Source organism: Brassica napus, chromosome C7, assembly GCF_020379485.1.
Source record: "Brassica napus cultivar Da-Ae chromosome C7, Da-Ae, whole genome shotgun sequence".
Taxonomy (NCBI): Eukaryota; Viridiplantae; Streptophyta; class Magnoliopsida; order Brassicales; family Brassicaceae; genus Brassica; species Brassica napus.
The window spans coordinates 23,735,778-23,756,889 of NC_063450.1; the positions used below are offsets into that span (position 1 = coordinate 23,735,778).

At 37.2% G+C, this 21,112-nt stretch overlaps 2 protein-coding genes across 2 annotated transcripts; both read right to left on the reverse strand.

Annotated features, from left to right (window-relative positions):
* Positions 1-36: 36 nt before the first annotated feature.
* Positions 37-7,175, reverse strand: LOC106425611 (importin-9). Its single transcript, XM_013866331.3, has 33 exons — positions 6,927-7,175; positions 6,763-6,824; positions 6,600-6,692; positions 6,352-6,523; positions 6,150-6,265; positions 5,924-6,010; positions 5,704-5,820; positions 5,539-5,602; positions 5,302-5,444; positions 5,102-5,149; positions 4,952-5,020; positions 4,538-4,613; positions 4,271-4,401; positions 4,073-4,132; positions 3,916-3,985; positions 3,764-3,828; positions 3,625-3,686; positions 3,421-3,544; positions 3,276-3,333; positions 3,070-3,182; positions 2,843-2,920; positions 2,695-2,757; positions 2,504-2,599; positions 2,305-2,414; positions 1,753-1,942; positions 1,509-1,623; positions 1,303-1,415; positions 1,130-1,207; positions 884-949; positions 656-784; positions 521-577; positions 338-418; positions 37-256 (listed from the first exon to the last, which is right to left on the reverse strand). The coding sequence occupies exons 1-33, from the start codon at positions 7,042-7,044 to the stop codon at positions 206-208; spliced, it is 3,075 nt and encodes a 1,024-aa protein (XP_013721785.2). The 5' UTR covers positions 7,045-7,175; the 3' UTR covers positions 37-205.
* A 184-nt stretch (positions 7,176-7,359) lies between these two features.
* LOC106425614 (inorganic pyrophosphatase TTM2) lies at positions 7,360-10,969 on the reverse strand. Its single transcript, XM_013866335.3, has 12 exons — positions 10,712-10,969; positions 10,128-10,483; positions 9,924-10,038; positions 9,641-9,836; positions 9,433-9,546; positions 9,181-9,354; positions 8,838-9,032; positions 8,601-8,723; positions 8,393-8,520; positions 8,188-8,302; positions 7,834-8,106; positions 7,360-7,743 (listed from the first exon to the last, which is right to left on the reverse strand). The coding sequence occupies exons 2-12, from the start codon at positions 10,465-10,467 to the stop codon at positions 7,504-7,506; spliced, it is 2,013 nt and encodes a 670-aa protein (XP_013721789.1). The 5' UTR covers positions 10,468-10,483; positions 10,712-10,969; the 3' UTR covers positions 7,360-7,503.
* Positions 10,970-21,112: the final 10,143 nt, after the last annotated feature.

The window sequence follows — 21,112 nt, forward strand, 5'->3', positions numbered from 1 at the left end:
TAACATTACTTGGCAGAAAAATCGAAGAAACATATAAGAAGCTGAAGACTTTTTTCTTTTCAAAACATCAAACCGGAGGATCTTAGAATATGATTAATACGCCGAATATTATGTAAAAATGTCACTCTTACAAAAGGGATGTTGCTACCACTTCTTTAATTCCCACACAATCCAACGCCACGATTTGTGGGTTGTAACGCCAAACCTAGCGGTTCAGTACCGTCTGTATCACGTTTCTTTGCGCATTTGTTAAGCCCTGCAGTTTTTGGTAAACATGCCAAACAGTTCATATCAAGATCAAGATCTTTTTACGTTATATACATGATAGAAACCATACCTGGCAAACATTATCAAACAAAGGCCGGTCTCCACTCGAAAACTTCAACATAAAATCAGCCAGGTAACTTGCTAGATTAATCTGTTTGTTGCGCCGAAAAAGAAACTTGGTGAGACAAATTAAAGATTTGGAGAATTAAGCACAAGAGGTTATGTCGAACATATGCAGAACACAAGAGGTCACCTCATTCAGGGGGTCGGTAACATGGAAGTCATCATCACCATCCCCATTATCTTGGTTCTATCGAAACAATGGTTTAATCGCTGATGAGATACGGTTTAATGGTGTATAGCTTTCTAGGTAAAAGAGAAAGAGGACCTCAAAAGTTCGAGCCATTGCTTCAAGTTGGTCATAAGAGGGTTTGCTTGATTGAGAGGCACCAGTTGAACGTAGCAAGTCTTTCTCACCTTCAACGTTTACTTCATCGACTTCTTCCCATTCACTATCCTGCTACTCCCAAGAAAGGAATTAGCATCTCAAGTTCCACTCAACGTCAAGAGAGGAAAGGAGATTTTAAAAAAAAAATGATCAAGGAAGCATAATCACCTCATCTTCACAACCCAAAACTTGCTCTTGAATTTCAATCAACGTATCAGCTAGTAATGCCAGTACCTGCCAGAGCCAATAATGTAAAATTTCTCAAACCATGCACTAAATAGTCATGAAATGAAAGGAGGTTAAAAAACTGCAAAAGGCATCACAATTAGTCAAAGACAGAACTGTGTATCCCCAAATAATATACGTATTCTGACTTGAAGAATGTTTAGAGTAAGGAAGGAAACAAAAACATACCTTCATGGGTAAAGGGATGATGGTCCATTGTTCTGGAGCAGATTTAGCTTTTGAGCGCGTGGTTATGCCACCATTTGACTGTACAAGAAATGTAAACAAGTCTCTCTCTATTAGGCTGTGAGAGTGAATTGAATTTTCTAAAAATATATAAAAAAAGTACAGCAGCATAAGACCTGGATCCGATTGCCTGGGACATTGACCTTGGCGAATTCAGAATGTCTAGTTGACAGTAATAAGGCCAGAGCTGAGCAAGTGACTTTGATTTGATATGCCCCCTGTATTTCCCCTGAACAAAGATGCTTATCAAAGAATAAGTTTAAACGGCCGGAAAACCCCTCATCAGGTAGACAAATAGAATCACACAACTAGAGATGCTTGCCTTGTTGTTTAGTCCATTCTGTCATAACATAGGCAAATGAATTTTCATGGCCATCAGCGGGTACGCTAACAAGCAGATTGATAAACTGATCAACGTTCGGAAAGCTCATGTGGACCTGCAAAAATCAATGGAAAAAATAGGCTTCCAAGGTTACAGTGTAGGACAGGGAGGCTAAACAGCATCTTGCAAAGAAGAGAGGAACAATTATTATGCTAAAACTATCCAAGTGAAAGGTGAAGGATACCAATCTGGCAAAAATCAGTAGCAATGAGCTTCTGAAACCCGATATTTCAGCAGACTGCATCCGTCTTACAAGAGCAGCAACCAGATCCTGGACACGGGGTGCCATCTCTGATGGAAGATGCAAGATAAGCTGCAGAATGTACTTCCCAGCAAATAGAGATCCAGAACATTCCAGATCAGGGTTGAGAAGCCTACCCCCAACATTGAGAAAACAATTTAGCAAAGAAAGACGGCACAATTAAACCAGATACCAATTGGAAAACATTGAGAAACCAATAAACCAAGGTGCCTGATGAGATACGGATATATCCCCATGTTTATTCAGACGACTACTCTAAGAATCAGAAAAATGCAGGTGACAAAGACCAAATCTTTTATCATGAATAGATTTACCCATATATATGCAAAATCATCATTGATTTTCTTTTCACATGCGTAAGTATTGCCAGCATATTAACATAAGCACAACGTAGAAATGCAAAAAGGTAAATATTGCCTTGAACTTTTGGTGGACGTGAAATAAACCAAACAAAGAGGTAAGTGAAACTTATACCTAGAAGCTGCATCAAGCAAACTTCTCATGGTAAAGCTGGGATCACCACTCCAAGAGAGCAATTCTTGTCTTCCACTAGATATAAAAGCTGCCAGACATTCTGTTGCATTCTGACAAAATTATGAGGCTAGTTAGTGTTAAGTGATCATTTGTAAATAGAAAGCGCTGAACCAAGCTAAGACGTCGAAAAGTTTATCACCTGTAGTTCACTATTGTCCTCACTGTGAAGTATGATGCGAATGACAGCATCAAAGCAAAATTCATATGCAGTTTTCACTACATCACTTGGGGCACCCTATACATATGACTAGAAAAATAGTCAGCAAAACACGAGAAATGCTGAATTTTCACTTAGTAACGTTATATGAAAATCCAGCTAGTATAACTTGCCTTAAGAAGCATGGTTAAAAGATCCAAGGATCCACTCACTAGTCCTTCAGGTTGTTGATGAGGCTGATTATCACCACATAGATGTCATTTAAAAAGAAACTAAAGAAGAGAAAATAGTACACTGAGGATAAAAAGAACAGGTGAGTGCCTTCTTTAAAGCTGGTCCGATGAATGGTAAAATCCTTGATGTCAGAGGATGCAGACAGCCAGGCGAATTCTTTATGGCCTGTGTGACAGCCATACTAAAGACATTAGTCGTACACATAGTTGATTTATTGTTGATTTAATCGAAGCAGTGGTAAGAGATTAACGTAACATGCTACGGAAATTGCATTTCTAACAACGAGATGAATCATAACCACTTTAACTATTTACCTCCAGAACGTCAATTATATCGATACTTATGAAGGGATCAGAGACATGTGCCACCCACACATTAAGAATCACTGGTGAGATAATAGACTCTATTGAGGCTGATGCTTCATGGCCTAGCAAATGATTACATAAAGTAATCAATAAGTGAGAACTGTTATGTAACTAGATTCTGAAATTTTTTGTAAAGAGAAATTATGTTGACTTACCAGCCTTAATTGCTTGTTGGAGAGTTTCAAGTACCAAAATCAAAGTTTCATCTGAAGCCTAAGAAAAAGAATAAAAAATCTCTAGTGACACAAGGAAAATAGAGACACGCACACGCCAATTGTGGTTGTGAGTAGAAAAATTTACCCGATGGAGAAGATCCGTGAGAGATGAGAATAAGTTCATGATCTGAGGCAGAATAACTGAACGGTTCATATCAGGTAGGAGCTGCAAAAGTGCCCGACATGCGCCTACTTTCACAGGTGGAGGCCTGTTTATAATGGTATCTAGTAAGTTAACATTTATTCTCTGTACATAACTACACTACCAGCAGAAGAGTAGGAAACATACACGTCCATGTTAATAGCTCTAACAGCAGCATTGAGGAAGTGCTCAAGAAGTCCAGGGTTGATCTGATTAACGTGAAAATAATTCAATTAATATACTACATACTGAGGTTGTTTTGGAAGAAATGAAACTCAGAATTTACCTCAGAGGAGAACCTAGCGACTGCTGTAAATATGCGAGCATAAAGGAAAGGACATTCATGATGCCCTGTTAAATAAAGGGGCCAGTCATGTACCAAAGTTTGAATTTGAAATAAGATAAATTAGTTGGAGCAGTAAATCTTACAAAACCTACCAGTTCCAGTATCTTCCATTATCAATTGCTCAATAAATTTAGCTAAATTAGCATGGTCAGTTCCCAAGTCCTGAAAAGATTATACCAATATTAAGGATAACATGTTTCCCTCCATAATAACTTTTTTTTGTATTAACATTTCTATGGAAACACGCACCTCAGCATCAACAAGTTGATCGGCAAGAGAAGCCAAAGCATAGAGAGCGGCTTCTCTTATCTACCAAATGGAAAATATACGTGTAGAAAAAACATATTAACAGAATTGGTAACAATTTTGAGAAAAAATTAAGAGAAGTAATAGATTGTCAGACCTTTTAAAAAATACAAGAACAAAGAGAAACTAAAGTCCACTTACTCTCCACCAGGACGAAGAACCAGCTATCTTTTCATTTTGGGACTCATGGAACCGCTTTCCAGCAGCATCTACAACGGCGTTGATCCCTTCCCTACCAAAAGTATTGACAACTTCCTCCAGCAAAAGTATACCTGTGGTGCACCAGGTACTTGTATAGTTACATTTTCATAATTTTTGCATATACATATATGCATATGACCTCTAACTCTTGTCTCTGACTAAACATAAGCATATGAATTTGACTTTAAAGAGTGAGAGACAGCTTGCCTGATATACGACAACTGAAGCTACCCTCATCTTCATCGGCTACAAACTGGTTTACATCCGTGGACCATGTATGAACCTGTAGATGAGATAAAAAAAATAAAGATATGTGTGATTTTTTTAAAAGGCATGTGCAATGTTACACATATAACTAATTCAACTTTTGCTAGCACAAATAACAACAAAAGACTCTGTACAATTTTCTGAGACCAAATATAATGGAAAGGGGTGTCATGACTAGCCAAAAAACATCATATTACAAATTGTATCTGAGCAAGCTCAGGATGAAACAAAGCCTTTTTAAGATTTAAGCAGATAACTGGCGGTATATTAATCATCAGAGATTTTAAAAGACCAAATATAACCACTATATCTAATCATGTTTGAGTAGGCAGAAGATGCATGATTAATCCTTACTTGTTGTTCTGTAACCTGCAGGAAAGCAACGGTTTGATATACTAATTCTCCGACATTACTGGCAATGACCTGAAATAAAAATATTTGGGTAAGAAACCAAAGCACCATACAACCAAACGAAGGAGAAAACTGAAAAGGTTTGAGCCAAACCTTTGCCAGTCTTCTACTGCTAACGATGGTTGATAGAAACTCAAATAGCTGCACAAAGGAAACAGATATGCAAAATCCAGTGTCAGCTGGGCCTCAAACTCATTAAAATACATAATTCTATGAGCGAATACCCCATCTCTAATCAAAAGACTAACTTCGAAAATGAAGGAAAAACCTTGATAGTGAAAATAGCGAGTTACCTGGATGACAAAAGTGTCAAGACTCTTTTCTTCACCATCTGAATCATATCTTCCATCATATGAATCTTCAGCACCTTCAACTGACGATCGAAGATAGACTTGTAGAGATGATTCAAATGTGTGCCACAATGGCCTCATAATAGCTGCAAGAATATTATGTTTCAGTAACGATGCTTCAGATGCATATGTATGAATAAATTTGAATAAACAAGGGATCTGGGTCGCATGAGAACATACCTATCAGTTCACTTTCCATGAGAAATGGGAAATTCTGTACAAACTGATTCAAGCACTTCAATACCTAATCAGAGCAGACAAAACCAACACAAAGACATGGGCCTTGTCAACCATTCAGGCCATCTGATGGGAACAAAATTACAACAATCAGAAGATAAGACGAACCTCCATTCTTAAACTCCAATCATCAGGATCGTCAGGTTGCACAGGATGTTCCAGTATAAGTGAAAACTGAATCATCCAAACCTTAAGTAGAGGAGTAACTAAAGTAGTGGTTTCTGTCTGAATACAAACACTTTATATATGTCAACTGGTAACAGAGGTAGCTGAAGCAAGACGCATTTCAAATTAATGTATAGAATGAGAATTATTAAAAAGAAAGTACCTTGTACACACCACTCATTGCTCCAAGAACAGATATACAAGAATAAAAAATTGAAAGCGCTTTTCCTCGCATATACTTGTCATAGCTCTACATATACAAATGAAAAGTAGAACACAGGAGTGAGTTCGACAAGAGCCTTCATCACTACAATTATCATTTAAGGAATTTGACACGCTAAAGATGTGATTCAACACAAGTCAGATCGTATCAATATCAGGAAACAAACCTGAGGAGAGGAAACGACTGCGTGCAAGCAAGGAAACAACACAGGTACGAGTGTAGGCACATCTTTGTCATCCAAGTCACCAGAGAGAAGAGCCAAACACCTCAAAGCTCCATGAACTGTTGAAATTGGCAATAAAGTTTAGCCTAAGGAAACCTCTAGACTAATTTCATGAGAGGTAACAAAGAACTGAACAAAAATATACCTCCATTGATGTTGTTCTGATCGCTAATCAACTTCAAGAGAAAGGGTAACAGCTCAGGCCACTCTTCTGGCCAGTCATATGTGGCAATTGATGATATATCCATACTAATAGCCGTACAGATTTTTCGATGAGAGTCATCAAGTGAGCCCAAAAGTAGTCCTCTAATAAGATCCTAATAACAAAACCAAACAAGATTCCTTAAAACGTATACAAACTATATCGCAGCAAAACAGGAACACTGAGAGTACCTTTTCCTCACTTGAGACAAGAGGATACTCAAAATCCTCATCGTTCTCTCGCCAATGCTTCTTAATGAACTGTTTTAACAGGACGGCAGCTAAGTAACAAGTAAGTTAAAGAACTCCACAAGAAATAGACTTCACTCTATCAATAACAATGTAAAAAGGATATTTGACGCAATCCCAAAGAGAGGACTTTGTTAGCAGCGACCCTGCACAATGCGCTGCCAAACCCTACAAGTACAAAGAAAATGGGTGATCTTCCTCTTTCATCAATAACAAGAATCCATTAAAAAGCTTTCAACTTTCTGGGCAAAACGATTTAAAGCGACAGACCTGGTTGAAGAGAGGCTTGATTGAGTGAGGTCTCAGCGAAAGAACGAACGTTCTGGTTAGGGTCGAGACTTGCCGTCAAGCACCCGAGCAGCCATTGCTGATCTTGGTCCACCACCATTGTTTCAATTTTTTTTTCAATTTCGCGCTCGATCTTCTTGTAGGAATGTTCGAGAGAGACGGAGTCGCCTCTCTGAGATTTTGATGTCGGAGCCTTTATAGAGAGAGAGGTGATGAAGAGGAGAGATGATGGAATAATGTTTTAGTACCAATTTAAACCGGATCGGTTTGTCGGTTTAAATTGGTTTGATTCGCTTTTCTTATTTCAATCGAACCGATATTTCAATAATCAAAATAGACAGACGAAGAAGACTTGGAATGGAATTGGAATCTTCCTTGATATTTACCGGTTTCGTTAGACAAAGCAATTTGATTATGCTTGAACAAAATAACTGAATCTTATTGAATAAAATTTAAATGAGAATCTGTTTCATAGAAGCTCACAAAACGCCTCCTGTGAGAAAAAATTATCCAAAAAGAAAAGAAAAGAGAGAAGATCCATAATGGGTTAATGATGATGTTATTGCCGCTTGTTAATGTAACTCTTGATCACTACAATCCCTACGCTGCAAAGAGCCAAGGCTGTTAACTTGAGAGGGAGGCTACTAGACAAGAAAAAGCTTTTGCTTGATCGGCTTCTGTTGTTGCTCCCTGTTCTTGCTAGCCGTGACCTTTCTGCTGATGAGCTTTCTCTCATCAGAGTGCACAGGTTATCCAGTTGATGCATCACTTGACGCTGTCCACGTGAGAGGGTTGATATCTGGTTGCCACCAGAAAGCGTTTCAAATCAAATGTAATCAAATACAAAATTTCAAAAAAAAATGTATAAATAATGTGAGAGGTGACTTACCTCTTCCATAAGTGGGGAATCCTTGGCTAACTGGGAAGACGAAGATGAGTGAGGCATTATGGAATTTGTCAAACAGCCATTGTCCAGACTAGAAATGAAATACGAAGTTGGAGCTGAGCCGTTGCATACTTCGGCTTGGACTGTCATGCTCTGCTGTGTTGGTGAGTTCTTGTTGCAGCTCAGCTTTGAGTTCAGCTCTTCGATCCGGTTTGTGAACTCATCCATTCTCTCATTCAGTGATGATATTTGTTCCGAAAGCTGAGTCATAAACCCCTGAAAATAGATTAAGAAACCATTACAATTGCACTGTTAAGTTACAACGAAGACTCTGAATGAAAGAGAACAAACTCGAACCTCGTTGGCTGGAGAGTCATGGTTTCTCTCTTCGTACCTCCTATCGCTTGAAGAGTAACCAGCAAGCTTGGACAGATTCTTATCTCTTTGAGTTGAATATGAGTGTGACATGCCTCTGTATCATAAATGTCATAGCTACTTAAGGACACATGGATTGGATTGGAAGTAACAAAGCTTTCTCATACACTCCTCAAAAGAAGTGTACCTTTTGAGGTTCTTATTTCTCATGGCTACTCTATCTGCAGAGGCTCTCAAGAGCGCTTCTTTTGGGCTTGAACTAGACACCAAATCCTCATCTAAGCTTAGCTTGTGCTTCAAATCATCTGGTAGAGCCTGTAATGGGGACTTCTAATCAGAAACCCACTTGAGATCTAATAGAGAAAATATCATATAGCCTGAGCAGCAAATCATACCATTACTTCATTTATCAGTTTTTCAAGTTGGATCTGCTCAATATAGGTGCGTGGAATGAATGATCCTTCCAATCCTAGCTGCTCTGCAGTGCTCTGTACAAGTTGCCTATCTTTACCTTGCACCTGATGTTCTTACAAATTTAGAATTATATTTTTATAGTCATCATAAAGCCACATCACAGAACTATACAAATTTCTTGAACTATCTGGTGGTGAATGAGTTTTAGATAGACAAACCTGCATGTAGTGACGATTCAGCTGCTCAAGCCAATCGATTTTCACACAAACCTTTTCGGTAGCAAAAACATGGCTGTTCCTTTTAAGTATGGTGGCTATTGTGTATCCCAACGCCATAAGCCCACCAAGTAAGCGAACGCTCACTTCAAAAGTAATCCTTGGGGATATGACAAAAGGAGTATCCGTGACCCATTCCTGGACATCAAAATCAGAACCATAAGTATCCACCACACCACTTTAAGCAATCTTAACATATTACTGAATCGGAAGGTTGTCAGATTTTTCAGAAACTGAAAAGTCATGTTCATGAAAACATGGAAAGAAAACTATTAAAGGGACAAACCTCAAACATGAGGCTGTACTTTCCATCTTTATTCCGCATCCTCAAATGTGATTGGCACGACTCTGGATCTTCACCCGGTGGAAGAAGATATATGTCATAGGTTTCCTCCTTATTCTCTGTGTATCCTTCAGAAAGAACAGCCTTGATCTGATCAACAGATACATCTTTTCTTGACTACAATAAATCAACAGCAAAATAAGTTCAGTTTACTTGACAAAGCATTTAATATTATAACATAGATAGACAAAACACCTTCAAGATGTATGTTGGGCTCTGAAAACCAGTGAAGGGGTTGAATTTATTAATGATTTTAATCTGAGCCGTCTGGAGATCTGGTTCTATGAAAGCTTTGTACATCGGGTACACCTGCATAAACAGTGAGTGAAGCTGTTACTTTCAAATACTTTACATAACCAATAACAGCCAAGAAGCAAAGATATAAAAAGAAATGAGAACAAACTGTTTCAGATATCTGATGGATAATCTCCTCTGGCTGTTGGCCTGCACGTTGTATATCACGCAGAACCCTTTTAACAAGATCAAAGTGAACTCCACCAGTAACGGACACACGAAGATCCAACAAAGGTCGCAGTTTTTCACTCAATGCATAGATTCCTTCAATGATCACAATCCTAGAAGCCGGGACATCAAGAGTCCTAACAAGAGTAAAAAGCAATGTCTTCAGTGGAATAACCATGCTGAGGTGAATGTAATATAAGTATGCATAATGCATCAACCATTACCTATATCCAACACGAGAGCTGGACTTAAAATCATATATAGGAACCTCAACTTGTTTCCCTTCCTTCAAATCTTCAAGATTCTTGAGCAATGTGTCATAGTCCGTTAACCGTGGATCTACATTCCCACACAAAAAAAAAAGTTGTAATAGCTCAATAGATATGAAGAAAACTTGGTTCCTTTTAACTTTCAGATGATACTCTTACCGTCAAAGTTGCCATCAACAATCCGACTAGCGTCATTATAATTGTCCATCGATATGACAGCCACACTCGGCAGGAAGTTGAGTATCTTCTCGGTAAACACCGTCTTCCCAGCACCAGAAGGACCAGCGACCCCAACCAATATGATGCCATCGTTCTTCTGAGAAAGCAACTGGCACGCACGGATAACAGCAAAGAAGCCCTTCTCAAACGACAACCGATCTTGAATTGGGACTATCTCGTACCGAACAGAGTCTCTTCTCTTGACCAATTGGACTTGATCCTTCAAAAGACCGTGCCTCTTCTGATGAAACTCGATCCCGTTGGTGTCTTGACCCATCATGAAGCAATCACAGGACCTGCAAAAAACACATCAAAAAGACAAGAGTTCACATTTACAGTTAAAACACATTAGAGATCCAGAAACGATCAAACAGTTTCATATGAACACTAATGAGCAAGGCAAGGATCACAAGACGTGAAACAACAAATGGGACACCAGATTGGCGAAAAAAGTGTGAAACTTTGAAACACCCATTAACCAAAATCGAAAACTTGACGCCGATTTGTTGGAGTTTGTGACTTACAACGAAGAATCTCGCGTGAATCGGGGATCGTCACTTTCGCAGAGCAGTTCCGAATTGAATAGGAAGAAGGGTTGGGATTTTCGAAGAGAGCTTCTTTATCGGGGCGAGCGATTTCTAGAGAATCTGGCGAAAAGATCTCGTCGACCCACGAGGTTGCATTGAGGGAATGAATGAATGAATGAATGTGAGAGAGAGAGAGAGAGAGAGAGCCTATTTAATACCTTTTCATTGTTTTTTTGTTTTGTTTTATGTTTATGTTAGCTCTTTAGATAAACTTTGAAAATACGCCGATCTTATAGTATAGAGAAATATCAAACTGGGAGAATCCAAGAAATCAATGCGCTTTTCAATTATATTGAAAGTTAATTTCAAAAGATATGAAACTGATGTGTTATTAATTTAGGTATTCAAGTTTAGTTTCTTTGATACTCTGTATAATTTTCTTACGAATCCATGTATTTAATTGAATACAATCTCTTTTTGTCTGTAAACTGTTTACTAGTTAAAATGCTGTCGTATAAAAGCGAGGACGGCCCCGTGGCTTTGAGGGAATTTTGGCCCCAATACGAATATGAGGGAACTTTGGCCCCAATACGAATCTAGATTTGAATTTCGCTGACCACCGACAATTAAGATAGGGGTGAAAAATACGGTCCCTACTTAGATGCTAGTCGGGTTCCCTCCGGAGTGTCAACATTACCTGGATTATCAAAAAAAAAAAAATATATATATATATATATATAAAAAAACATAGATACTTGATATTTTCATGAAAAAGTTTTATGTCTATTTGAGTAATGGCTTCATCGTTTAGAAAAATATATAAGAGATTTTTTGTGTAACTTGTTTAGGTATTTTGGGCAGGGAAGAACCAAAATACAATAATTGAATTTGTAGCTACTTCCTTTAATTGGTATCCCTTGTAACATTTTATTGAATGTTCTCATTTGCTCAAACTAGAAACTTATTTATATGGAATTTACTCCTTATAAGATTTTATTGAATGTTCTCATTTGTTCAGACTAGAAACTTATTTTATATGGAATGTCTTTCATTATTTTGGGATGGTCAATGTTCACTTCAGTGCTTTGGTTACGTACGCACTTGACTACTACAATAATTGGTACTTCTTCCAACATTTATTATTCATATCGGTTCATGCGGAAAAGGATCGTCCCAAGCAGTACCGGTCCCGACATGGTGAACAACACAAGCAATTTTACAAATTTGTGTAAATTCTGTAGTTTTTTTATAAAGGTTTTAGAATTATGTTTGTGAGAGATAAAAATTAAACTGTTTAATTACTGTGTGAACTCTGTAGTTAAAATAATATTTATATATATATATCAATAATTCTTTCTAAAAGCTGATTTATTCAAATATTTTTCGAGGGGTGCTTTTCATGAAGACCGGCACTGCTCCCAAGTTAGTAAGAATAGTAAAAACAAATAATGGGTATGAGTCATAAACATAACAAATGTTCAGTTTAAGTATCAATGCGTATATGGATGATTATAAATCCATCCTAGCTATAAACCACATTGGTAGCATTTTCTGGTTTTATATAGTGAGTTATTACCGGTTGAGAATCACATTAATTCAGAGGTAGGAGTTTTTGCTTTGTACTATATTGTTGTGTACAAGAACATCTTTAATGTTGTGTACAAGAACATCTTTAATGGTATTCTATAATTTTCTATATTCCACTTTAAAAATAGAATTTTTATTATATGGTTGGAATTGCTCTAATGATTTATTATATAATATAATTATTATATAAAGACATCTTCAATGATACATTATAATTTTATCTATATTTCACTAAAAAATAGAATAACTATATTATAAAGTTGGATTTGCTCCAATAGTTTACTGTATATTAAAATTATTCTATAATAGAGTAGAATATAAATAAATGTTGCTTTTTATTCTAAAAATGGAGTAAAGTGATAACGATCCTCTATATTCCATTATATTATAGAGTAAACTCATTTGAACAAATTAAAGTATATAATAAAGTTATTTTTAAAATGAAATATAGAAGAAATTATAGAATACCATTGAAAATGGTTTAATAGGGTGAAATATAGATGAATTTTTTTACTCTAAAATATAGTAGAAGTATAACAACTTTATATATTCCACTTTGTTATTGAGTAATTCTATTATAGATTAAACTATTGGTGTAAATCTAATTCTATAATAGAATTGTTTTATTTTAAAGTAAAATATAGAAAAAACTATAGAATGTCATTATAAATTGTCTAGTTACGCATATCCAATTTTGTTTGCATGTATACGTACTAAATATAGCACTTAAATGTTTTGTTGCTACATATGTTTTCATAGTTTGCTTATATAATTATTAGGAAAACCACATGTTACTTAGTCGGTTTTTCGTTTTTTTAGTTAAAAGATAGTTTCGTATATTCCGCTAAAAAATCCACTCTAAGAACTCTCCGTTAATCATGCTATTATCGACCTAAAATATGTAATTAAAGTCAATACAAATATTGTATAAGAAACTAGCAGAAACAAAAAAAAAACAAGAAATACGGAATAGTAGAAATACGGAATAGTAGTCTAAGAAATTAATTACAGAGTGACGAGGATCCACATGGTGTCTGCTTCTCTGACTTCGTAAGTCGTACACTAAAATTCACATGCACGGTTCAAGACCCTTTAATTTAGGTTCACTTAAAAATATGGGTCCTATAAACTCTAATTTATTGGTAGAAAATCTAGTTTGATTTAATCTATACATTTAATAGCTCATGAATATGCAATTTTTTCTTGTGGAATCTAATAAAGAAATAAAAAGTGAACCAAAATTCAAATAAAACAAAATTAAATAATAAGCATTTAATTAAAAGGACTGGCATAAATACAATAAACGATTACACTTTCGGCATTTCTCCGACTACGAAAAAGGGTGAGCCGTTCATGCCTTTATGGGACCTTAACATTATATATTTGTTTCTTTCTTCCGACAATCGATAATTATATTAGCCTGCACAACAATGTCCAGAGAAAACTATATACTAGTATTTTTGGAGAAAATGATTTTCGTCGAACACGAAAGGCCAACTTCCAGAATCTCACTGTTTTCCAAGTCCACAGAGGTTTGTTTGTTGTGTCTGTATATCTCTATATTCCATCTGCTTGCCAGCCTTAAGCCCAAGAAGAAAATAGTTTGGGCTTGTGGTTACAGTTATAAATTATTTAGAGGAGCATAAATTCATCTAGTTCTATTTCAATTGATTAACTTGTACTAATAGTTATGGCATCAGTGTACCACCAACCAAAAAAAAAACTTAGCTATGGCAGTCAAAACAAAATGTATAGGTCCGATTCCCAAAAGTGTTCGGTGGATAAATGTTATAGTGTACATCTTGTTATTGTTTGGAATTTCTTCTTAACCGAGGTCGGTTGGGTTTAGTTTTCGATTGACATACATGTGTTTGATTAATTCTCCTTTGTGTATTTGCAAAAAAAAGATGGTTTTTATTCTAACGTATAACACGTCGACACTACTGATGCTACAAACTGATCGGACAAAAGTCAAGACAATTAATATTGGTGTTCATGAGCTTTCACCTTTTGAATCTTCTTCGAATGTCAACATCAATCGTCCCCCTCAACTATTCACACCAACACTCAATACACCCATACTTTTTAGCTCTTCAATTTTCCCTAGACTAATTCGATTAATTTTCACAATTGGTTTTCAAATTAACCAAATCACATTTAACTAACAAAATCATATTTTGTATAAACAGATTTTATAATGGTTTAACCCTACTAAAACCTCAATCTAACTTTAATTTTCACTTAAATAGGTTCGTAGATAAGAATTAAAGGTCATATGATTATGTTAATTAAATGTCATTTGATTAATTTAAAAACCAATTGTGGAAAATTGATCAAACACCTAAAGAATTTAAAAGCCTAGTGTATTGAGTGTTGGTGCCAATAGTTGAGGGGAACCCAAATCTTCAAAGTAAATTTGGAAACAAATGGCAAAGACAACAAAATCCGTAAATAGTATTCACAATATCACATAAACCATAACTTTTGACAATATTGGACAGAGATATGAGATATCTAGTGTCGTCTAATTCAAATGAAAAGAAAGTTCCCCAAAGTAGATTTATGTGGACATAAAATACATATATGGTAAAGATTGTGGATCATTTGCAAAAAGAAAAAGAACTTACAAATGCCAAAGTAAACAAACAAACACTACAAGAAAACACAAGCTTAACACAAGCTTAACGACGAAAATTAACGAGGAAAAGTAATCCTCGTAAAATTACGTCGAGTTTACGAGGAAATTACGTGGAAAAGTAAATTCAGCGTTATTTCCTCGTAAATTAACGACGAAACCGTTTCGTCGTAAAGTCGGTGTAAAGTGACGTGGCTTTTACGAGGAAATACGCTTTCTTCGTAAATTCGACGTAAAATTAGCGTGTTCTTTACGAGGAAATAATTACGTGTACTTAGCGAGGAAATTATAGTTGTAACACGTTTTTTTTCGGCCACCTAACTAATTTTCGTCGTAAATTCCTAGGAAAATTACACCTACCAGATTCGAAAGTTTCCTATAAATATGGACATTTTAACATCATTTTAAACACACCAAAAAACAAAAACGTGAAAGAAAAAAAATGGCGGGCTCCGGGAATATTTTCGAGTTGCGGAAGTGGATGTATATGCATAGAGATGCTAACGAGAGAGTGACGAAAGAATACCTTGCGGGGCTGGAGAAATTTATGCATCAAGCAGATTCGACACCGCTCGCCCAAGAAAGTGGTAAGATGTTCTGTCCTTGTCGGAAATGCAACAATTCAAAATTGGCAAACCGTGAAAATGTTTGGAAGCATTTAATAAATAGAGGTTTCACGCCAAATTACTATATCTGGTTTCAACATGGGGAAGGTTATAATTATGATCAGAATGAAGCTAGTAGTAGTAATAGCAATTTCCAGGAAGAACCGGTTGATCATTATTTGTATAATGAACATAGTTACTATCAGGAGGAGATGGTAGATTATGACAGGGTTCATGATATGGTAGCTGATGCATTCGTAGCTCATGATGAAGATGAAGAACCTAATATAGATGCAAAAAAGTTTTATGAAATGTTAAACGCGGCGAATCAGCCACTTTACAGTGGTTGTAGAGAAGGTCTCTCTAAATTGTTGTTGGCTGCTAGAATGATGAATACTAAAACTGATCACAATCTACCTGAAAGTTGCATGAATGAATGGGCATACTTGTTTAAAGAGTATTTGCCGGAAGACAATGTGACTGCTGATTCTTATTATGAGATTCAGAAACTGGTTTATAGTATTGGGTTGCCTTCGAAGATGATAGATGTTTGCATCGACAACTGCATGATCTACTGGGGAGATGATGAAAAGTTAGAAGAATGTCGGTTCTGCAAGAAGCCACGATTCAAGCCGCAAGGACGGGGACATAATAGGGTACCGTACCAAATGATGTGGTACCTACCAATTACATACAGATTGAAAAGATTGTACCAATCAGAGCAGACTGCTGGAAAGATGAGATGGCATGCCGAGCATACTCAGACGGATGGTGAGATGACTCATCCAACAGATGGAAGAGCCTGAAAACATTTTAACAAAGTACATCCGGATTTCGCTAGCAATAGTCGGAATGTGTATCTCGGATTATGCACAGATGGATTTAGTCCATTCGGAATGTCAGGGAGATAATATTCATTGTGGCCAGTCTTTCTTACGCCATACAACCTGCCACCGGAGCTGTGCATGCAACGGGAGTTGCTATTCTTCACCATATTAATACCTGGTCCGAACCATCCAAAAAGGTCTCTGGATGTTTTCCTACAACCACTGATAAAAGAGTTGAAGGATTTGTAGTCAACAGGGGTGAGGACGTATGACTGCTCAACGAAGACTAATTTTACGATGCGAGCGATGCTTTTGTGGACCATAAGTGACTTTTCTGCCTATGGGATGTTGTCTGGATGGACTACACATGGGAGATTAGCTTGTCCATATTGTAATGGAACGAAAGATGCGTTTCAACTGAAGAATGGTAGGAAGACAAGTTGGTTCGATTGTCACCGTCGATTTCTTCCCATTGGCCATCCGTACCGAAGAAACAAGAATTTGTTTAGGCACAAAAGGGTTGTGAGAGATACTCCTCCTCCATATCTAACTGGAGAACAAATTGAAGCGCAAATCGACTACTACGGAGCTAACGAAACAGTTCGTTGTGGTGCTAATTGGCATGTCCCTCGTAATATGTCTGATTCTTACGGTGTTCATCACAACTGACACAAGAAGAGTATATTTTGGGAGTTGCCATATTGGAAGGATCTTCTTCTGCGCCACAACCTCGATGTGATGCATATAGAGAAGAATTTCTTTGAGAACATCGTGAATACAATATTGAATGTCCCAGGGAAGACAAAAAACAACATAAAACCGAGGTTGGACTTGCCGGATATTTTCTCAAGAAGTGAGTTACATATAAAAAGCAATGGACAAGTTCTCGTTCCGATATTCAGATTATCTTCAGAAAAAAAGTCGGTGTTGTTCAAGTGGGTGGCATCAGAAGTGAAGTTCCCCGATGGGTATGTTTCAAATCTCTCTATATGTGTTGAAAAGGGTCAAAAGTTCTCCGGGTTGAAGAGTCATGATTGTCACGTCTTTATGCAACGATTACTGCCCTTTGCATTTGCGGAGCTACTTCCAACAAACATACATGAAGCACTTGCAGGTAGTATATTATAGCGCAGTAATTTTATAATGGTTTAGTTTGCAATAATATATGAATAATAATGTGTTTAATTGTTTTTGGAATATAAAATAGGCATTGGAGCATTTTTCAGGGATCTGAGCACACACACTCTTAAAGAAGAAGTTGTAGAACAGCTTCAGGAGAACATTCCCATCTTATTGTGCAACTTGGAGAATATATTTCCTCAGGGATTTTTTGACGTCATGGAGCATCTAGCTGTCCACCTCCCATATGAGGCATTGCTTCGTGGACATGTACATTACGTATAGATGTATCAGTATGAGCGAGCCGTGAAATATTTGAAGGGAAAAGCAAAGAACCTTGCCAAAGTTAAAGGTTCTATAATTTCTGGAAGTTTGACGGAAGAAGTTTTTCACTTCACATCATACTACTTTGCGTCAAAAGTACGTACACGGAGAAGAGCTCCAAGAAGATATGATGATGGTGGTGTTGCGCCAACATATGCAGTTGCTGGTGTTCCATACATCTTTAGCCAGATTGGGCGACTCGGTGGGAAATCAAAAGAGGTTTAGTGGTCGAGTGAACAAGACGCTCATAGTGCACACACTTATATTCTACTCAATTGCGAGGATCCATTGATGCGTTATTTTGAAAGGTAACATATATGGACACTTCTAAACACATATAAGTATATAATTGCGAAAGATTAATTAATATAAAATGTGATTTTACAGTTTATTTGTTTCTCAAGTTGAAGAAACATTTCCAGGTATATCCACAAGTGACGTAGACAAAAGGAAAGATCAACACTTTATTAAGTGGTTGAAGAATCAGATATTAACTCAAACTCTTTTTCATACATGATCTGTATTTCAACATTCTCTTTATTTTTGCAGGTTGATTATGACGACGATGCAGATTATCCTAAGTGGTTACACGAAGTAATTCAATCTCCACTTGTAAATGTCACCACATCACAGATGTATTTCACACGAGGCTATACTTTTCACACATATGAGTATGGTAGACAGCGGGGCAACCAGTAACTATGGAATATGTGTGAAAGGAGAAACATATTTCTACGGGATCTTGACGGAGATTATTGAAGTCGAATTCTCAGGGATATTGAAGCTGAAATGCGTCCTCTTCAAATGTGAAAGGTTCGACCCCGTCGTCAACAGAGGTGTTCGGTTTAACAAATTCGGTGTAGTTGATGTCAACGGTGGACGAAGGTAAAACGAATTCGAGCCTTTTATCTTAGCTTCACAAGCAGACCAAGTTAGCTTCCTTCCATACCCCCTGTTATTCGGGTCTGGAGACTGTCCCCGAGACTCAGTCTTCTCAGAGAGTCTCTCGGTCGTCTTCTTCTAGTGCACCTCATGTGCCTCTTCCGATGACTCCTCCGACGATGTCTCCTCTTGTGCCTCCTCCGATGGCTCCTCCGATGCCCGCCGAGATTCATCCCGATTTGATGGTGCCTCCGAGTGCTCCTTACTCGCAGTAAACTGTCGAGGACCTTCTCCGTCAGCCAGGCAGAGAAAGTTTACCAGTCATAGACCCCGACCGACCGGACGAAACTTTGTGGTATGTTACATTAATTTTTTTTCAATTCTTTTTCAATTCTTTTATAACATTAATAAATAATTTATACTTAAAATTTTTTTTTTCAGGTTTGGGGTTGGCGGATGTCTTGCATCAGACGTAACCGACACGATCAAAGGTTACTTCTCCATGCCACATCCAAACAGGAGAAAGACGCCGATCTACGTCAGAAAGACGTGGTTCAAAATTTACGCTGTAAGTTACTTTTAATTAATTATATGTACATTTATTTTTTCATGATTTATATTTATTTTTTCAAACTAATTATTAATTTAATTTTTTTTTTGCAGCAAAAAATATCATTGGTCCATGGGGGTCACTGAGAGGGTGAGGAAAAAAATTTACGCGAAGGCGAAAGTTCGCTTGTTGGACACGGTCTCCAACTGGAAGGGTGACTGGATCGTGAAGGGATACGAGCGTGACAAACCCGCTGAGCTCACCACAGATGTGTGGGATGGCCTCATCCGTTATTGGCGGGATCCTGAGTCCATCAGAATCGGTCAGTCTTGCTCTGCCTCCCGTAACACGGTAGATGAGCACGGCCACGGGCCGATGCTTCACTCTACGGGCCAAAAACTCCACGCCGGTGTCCGTTTGAAAATGATAATTAAATATTTTATTTATTAAATTTTTTAATATATATATTATGTATATTCTAACTTTCTTAAATGTTTTTAGGCCAAAGAGACGGGACAACTCATGTCTCTTATGCAACTTTACGAGATGACCCACAAGAATAAGTCGGGCCAATTTCTAGATGGCAAGTCCGAGCAAATCTTCAACGACTTGGCTGCTCAGGTTGACGACCGCCAGACCCAGCTGACCCAGCAGTCCACCGACGGATTACCCGTCACCTTATCCACACATAAAGTGGATAAGATTTACGAGGAGGTAAATTTTTCAAAATTTTAATTTTTTTTATTATTCATTTAATTTAACTTTATATTTTACTAACAATATTTTTTTTTTTTTTTTAAGCTGGTCCCTAAGAAAAATGGACGTACATTGGGGATTGGTTCCGTCAACGATGTTCCGAGAGCGACATCGTCTTATGCTCAGACATGGGAAGATGAAGTCACTGCGCTGCGTAGAGAGTCTGAGCAGCTGCGTAGAGAGTCCGCTCGGATGCGTAATGTGATGGAATCGACGCGATATGCGTTCACAGCTCGTATGGGTGGACTCAAGGGCTTCTTGGACGTTGTAGCGGCCACAAATCCGGAATGGGAGTCCTTGTTGAGGAACTTGCGACGACAAAATCTCATTCCAGGCGAGTCATCATCCGACACATATCCCGAGGCGGATGTTGAGAGGAGGAGTGATGAATTCTACCGGGCGATGAACGACTCTTAGTTTTTTTTTTCGGCTGTTGAATTATAAATTCAAAACTTATTTATATATAAAATATTTTGGTATTGATTTTTTTTTTAAATTTTAATTTTATTAATAAATTCAATAATTTTAATTATTTTTTTAATTATATTTTTAAATTCTTTAAAATAAAATAACGAAGTAAATTCGTAGCTAATTTACGACCTATTTGCATGGAAACTTTACGAGGAAATGACGAGAAAAAGTAAACGAGTATTTTACGAGGAAACATTTTCGAGGATATTACGAGGAAAGATAAACGAGTACTTTACGAGGAAATACTCTCGTGGTTGTTATGTGTACTTTACGAGGAATATCTTTTGAGATATTTACGTGTAGTCTACGAGGAAATCTAGCGATCTCCTTACGTGGAATATTTACGTGGTCTTTACGACGAAATGATTACTTCGTCTTTACGACGAAATATTTTCCTCGCTAATTTATGACGAATTGACGAGGAAATATGTGTTACGACGAACGAGTAACGACAAAACGTGTTTCCTCGCTAATTCCTCGTAAAGCCTCTTTTACGACGAATTCACGAGGAAAACTGCCTTCGTAAAATTTATGTTTTGTTGTAGTGAAACAAGAACCAAGTTATGAGTAAATGGGGGGGGAGCCAACTAAAGTAAAACAAAAAAATTTAGAAACACATAACAAAAGTGAATCGTTAGACAT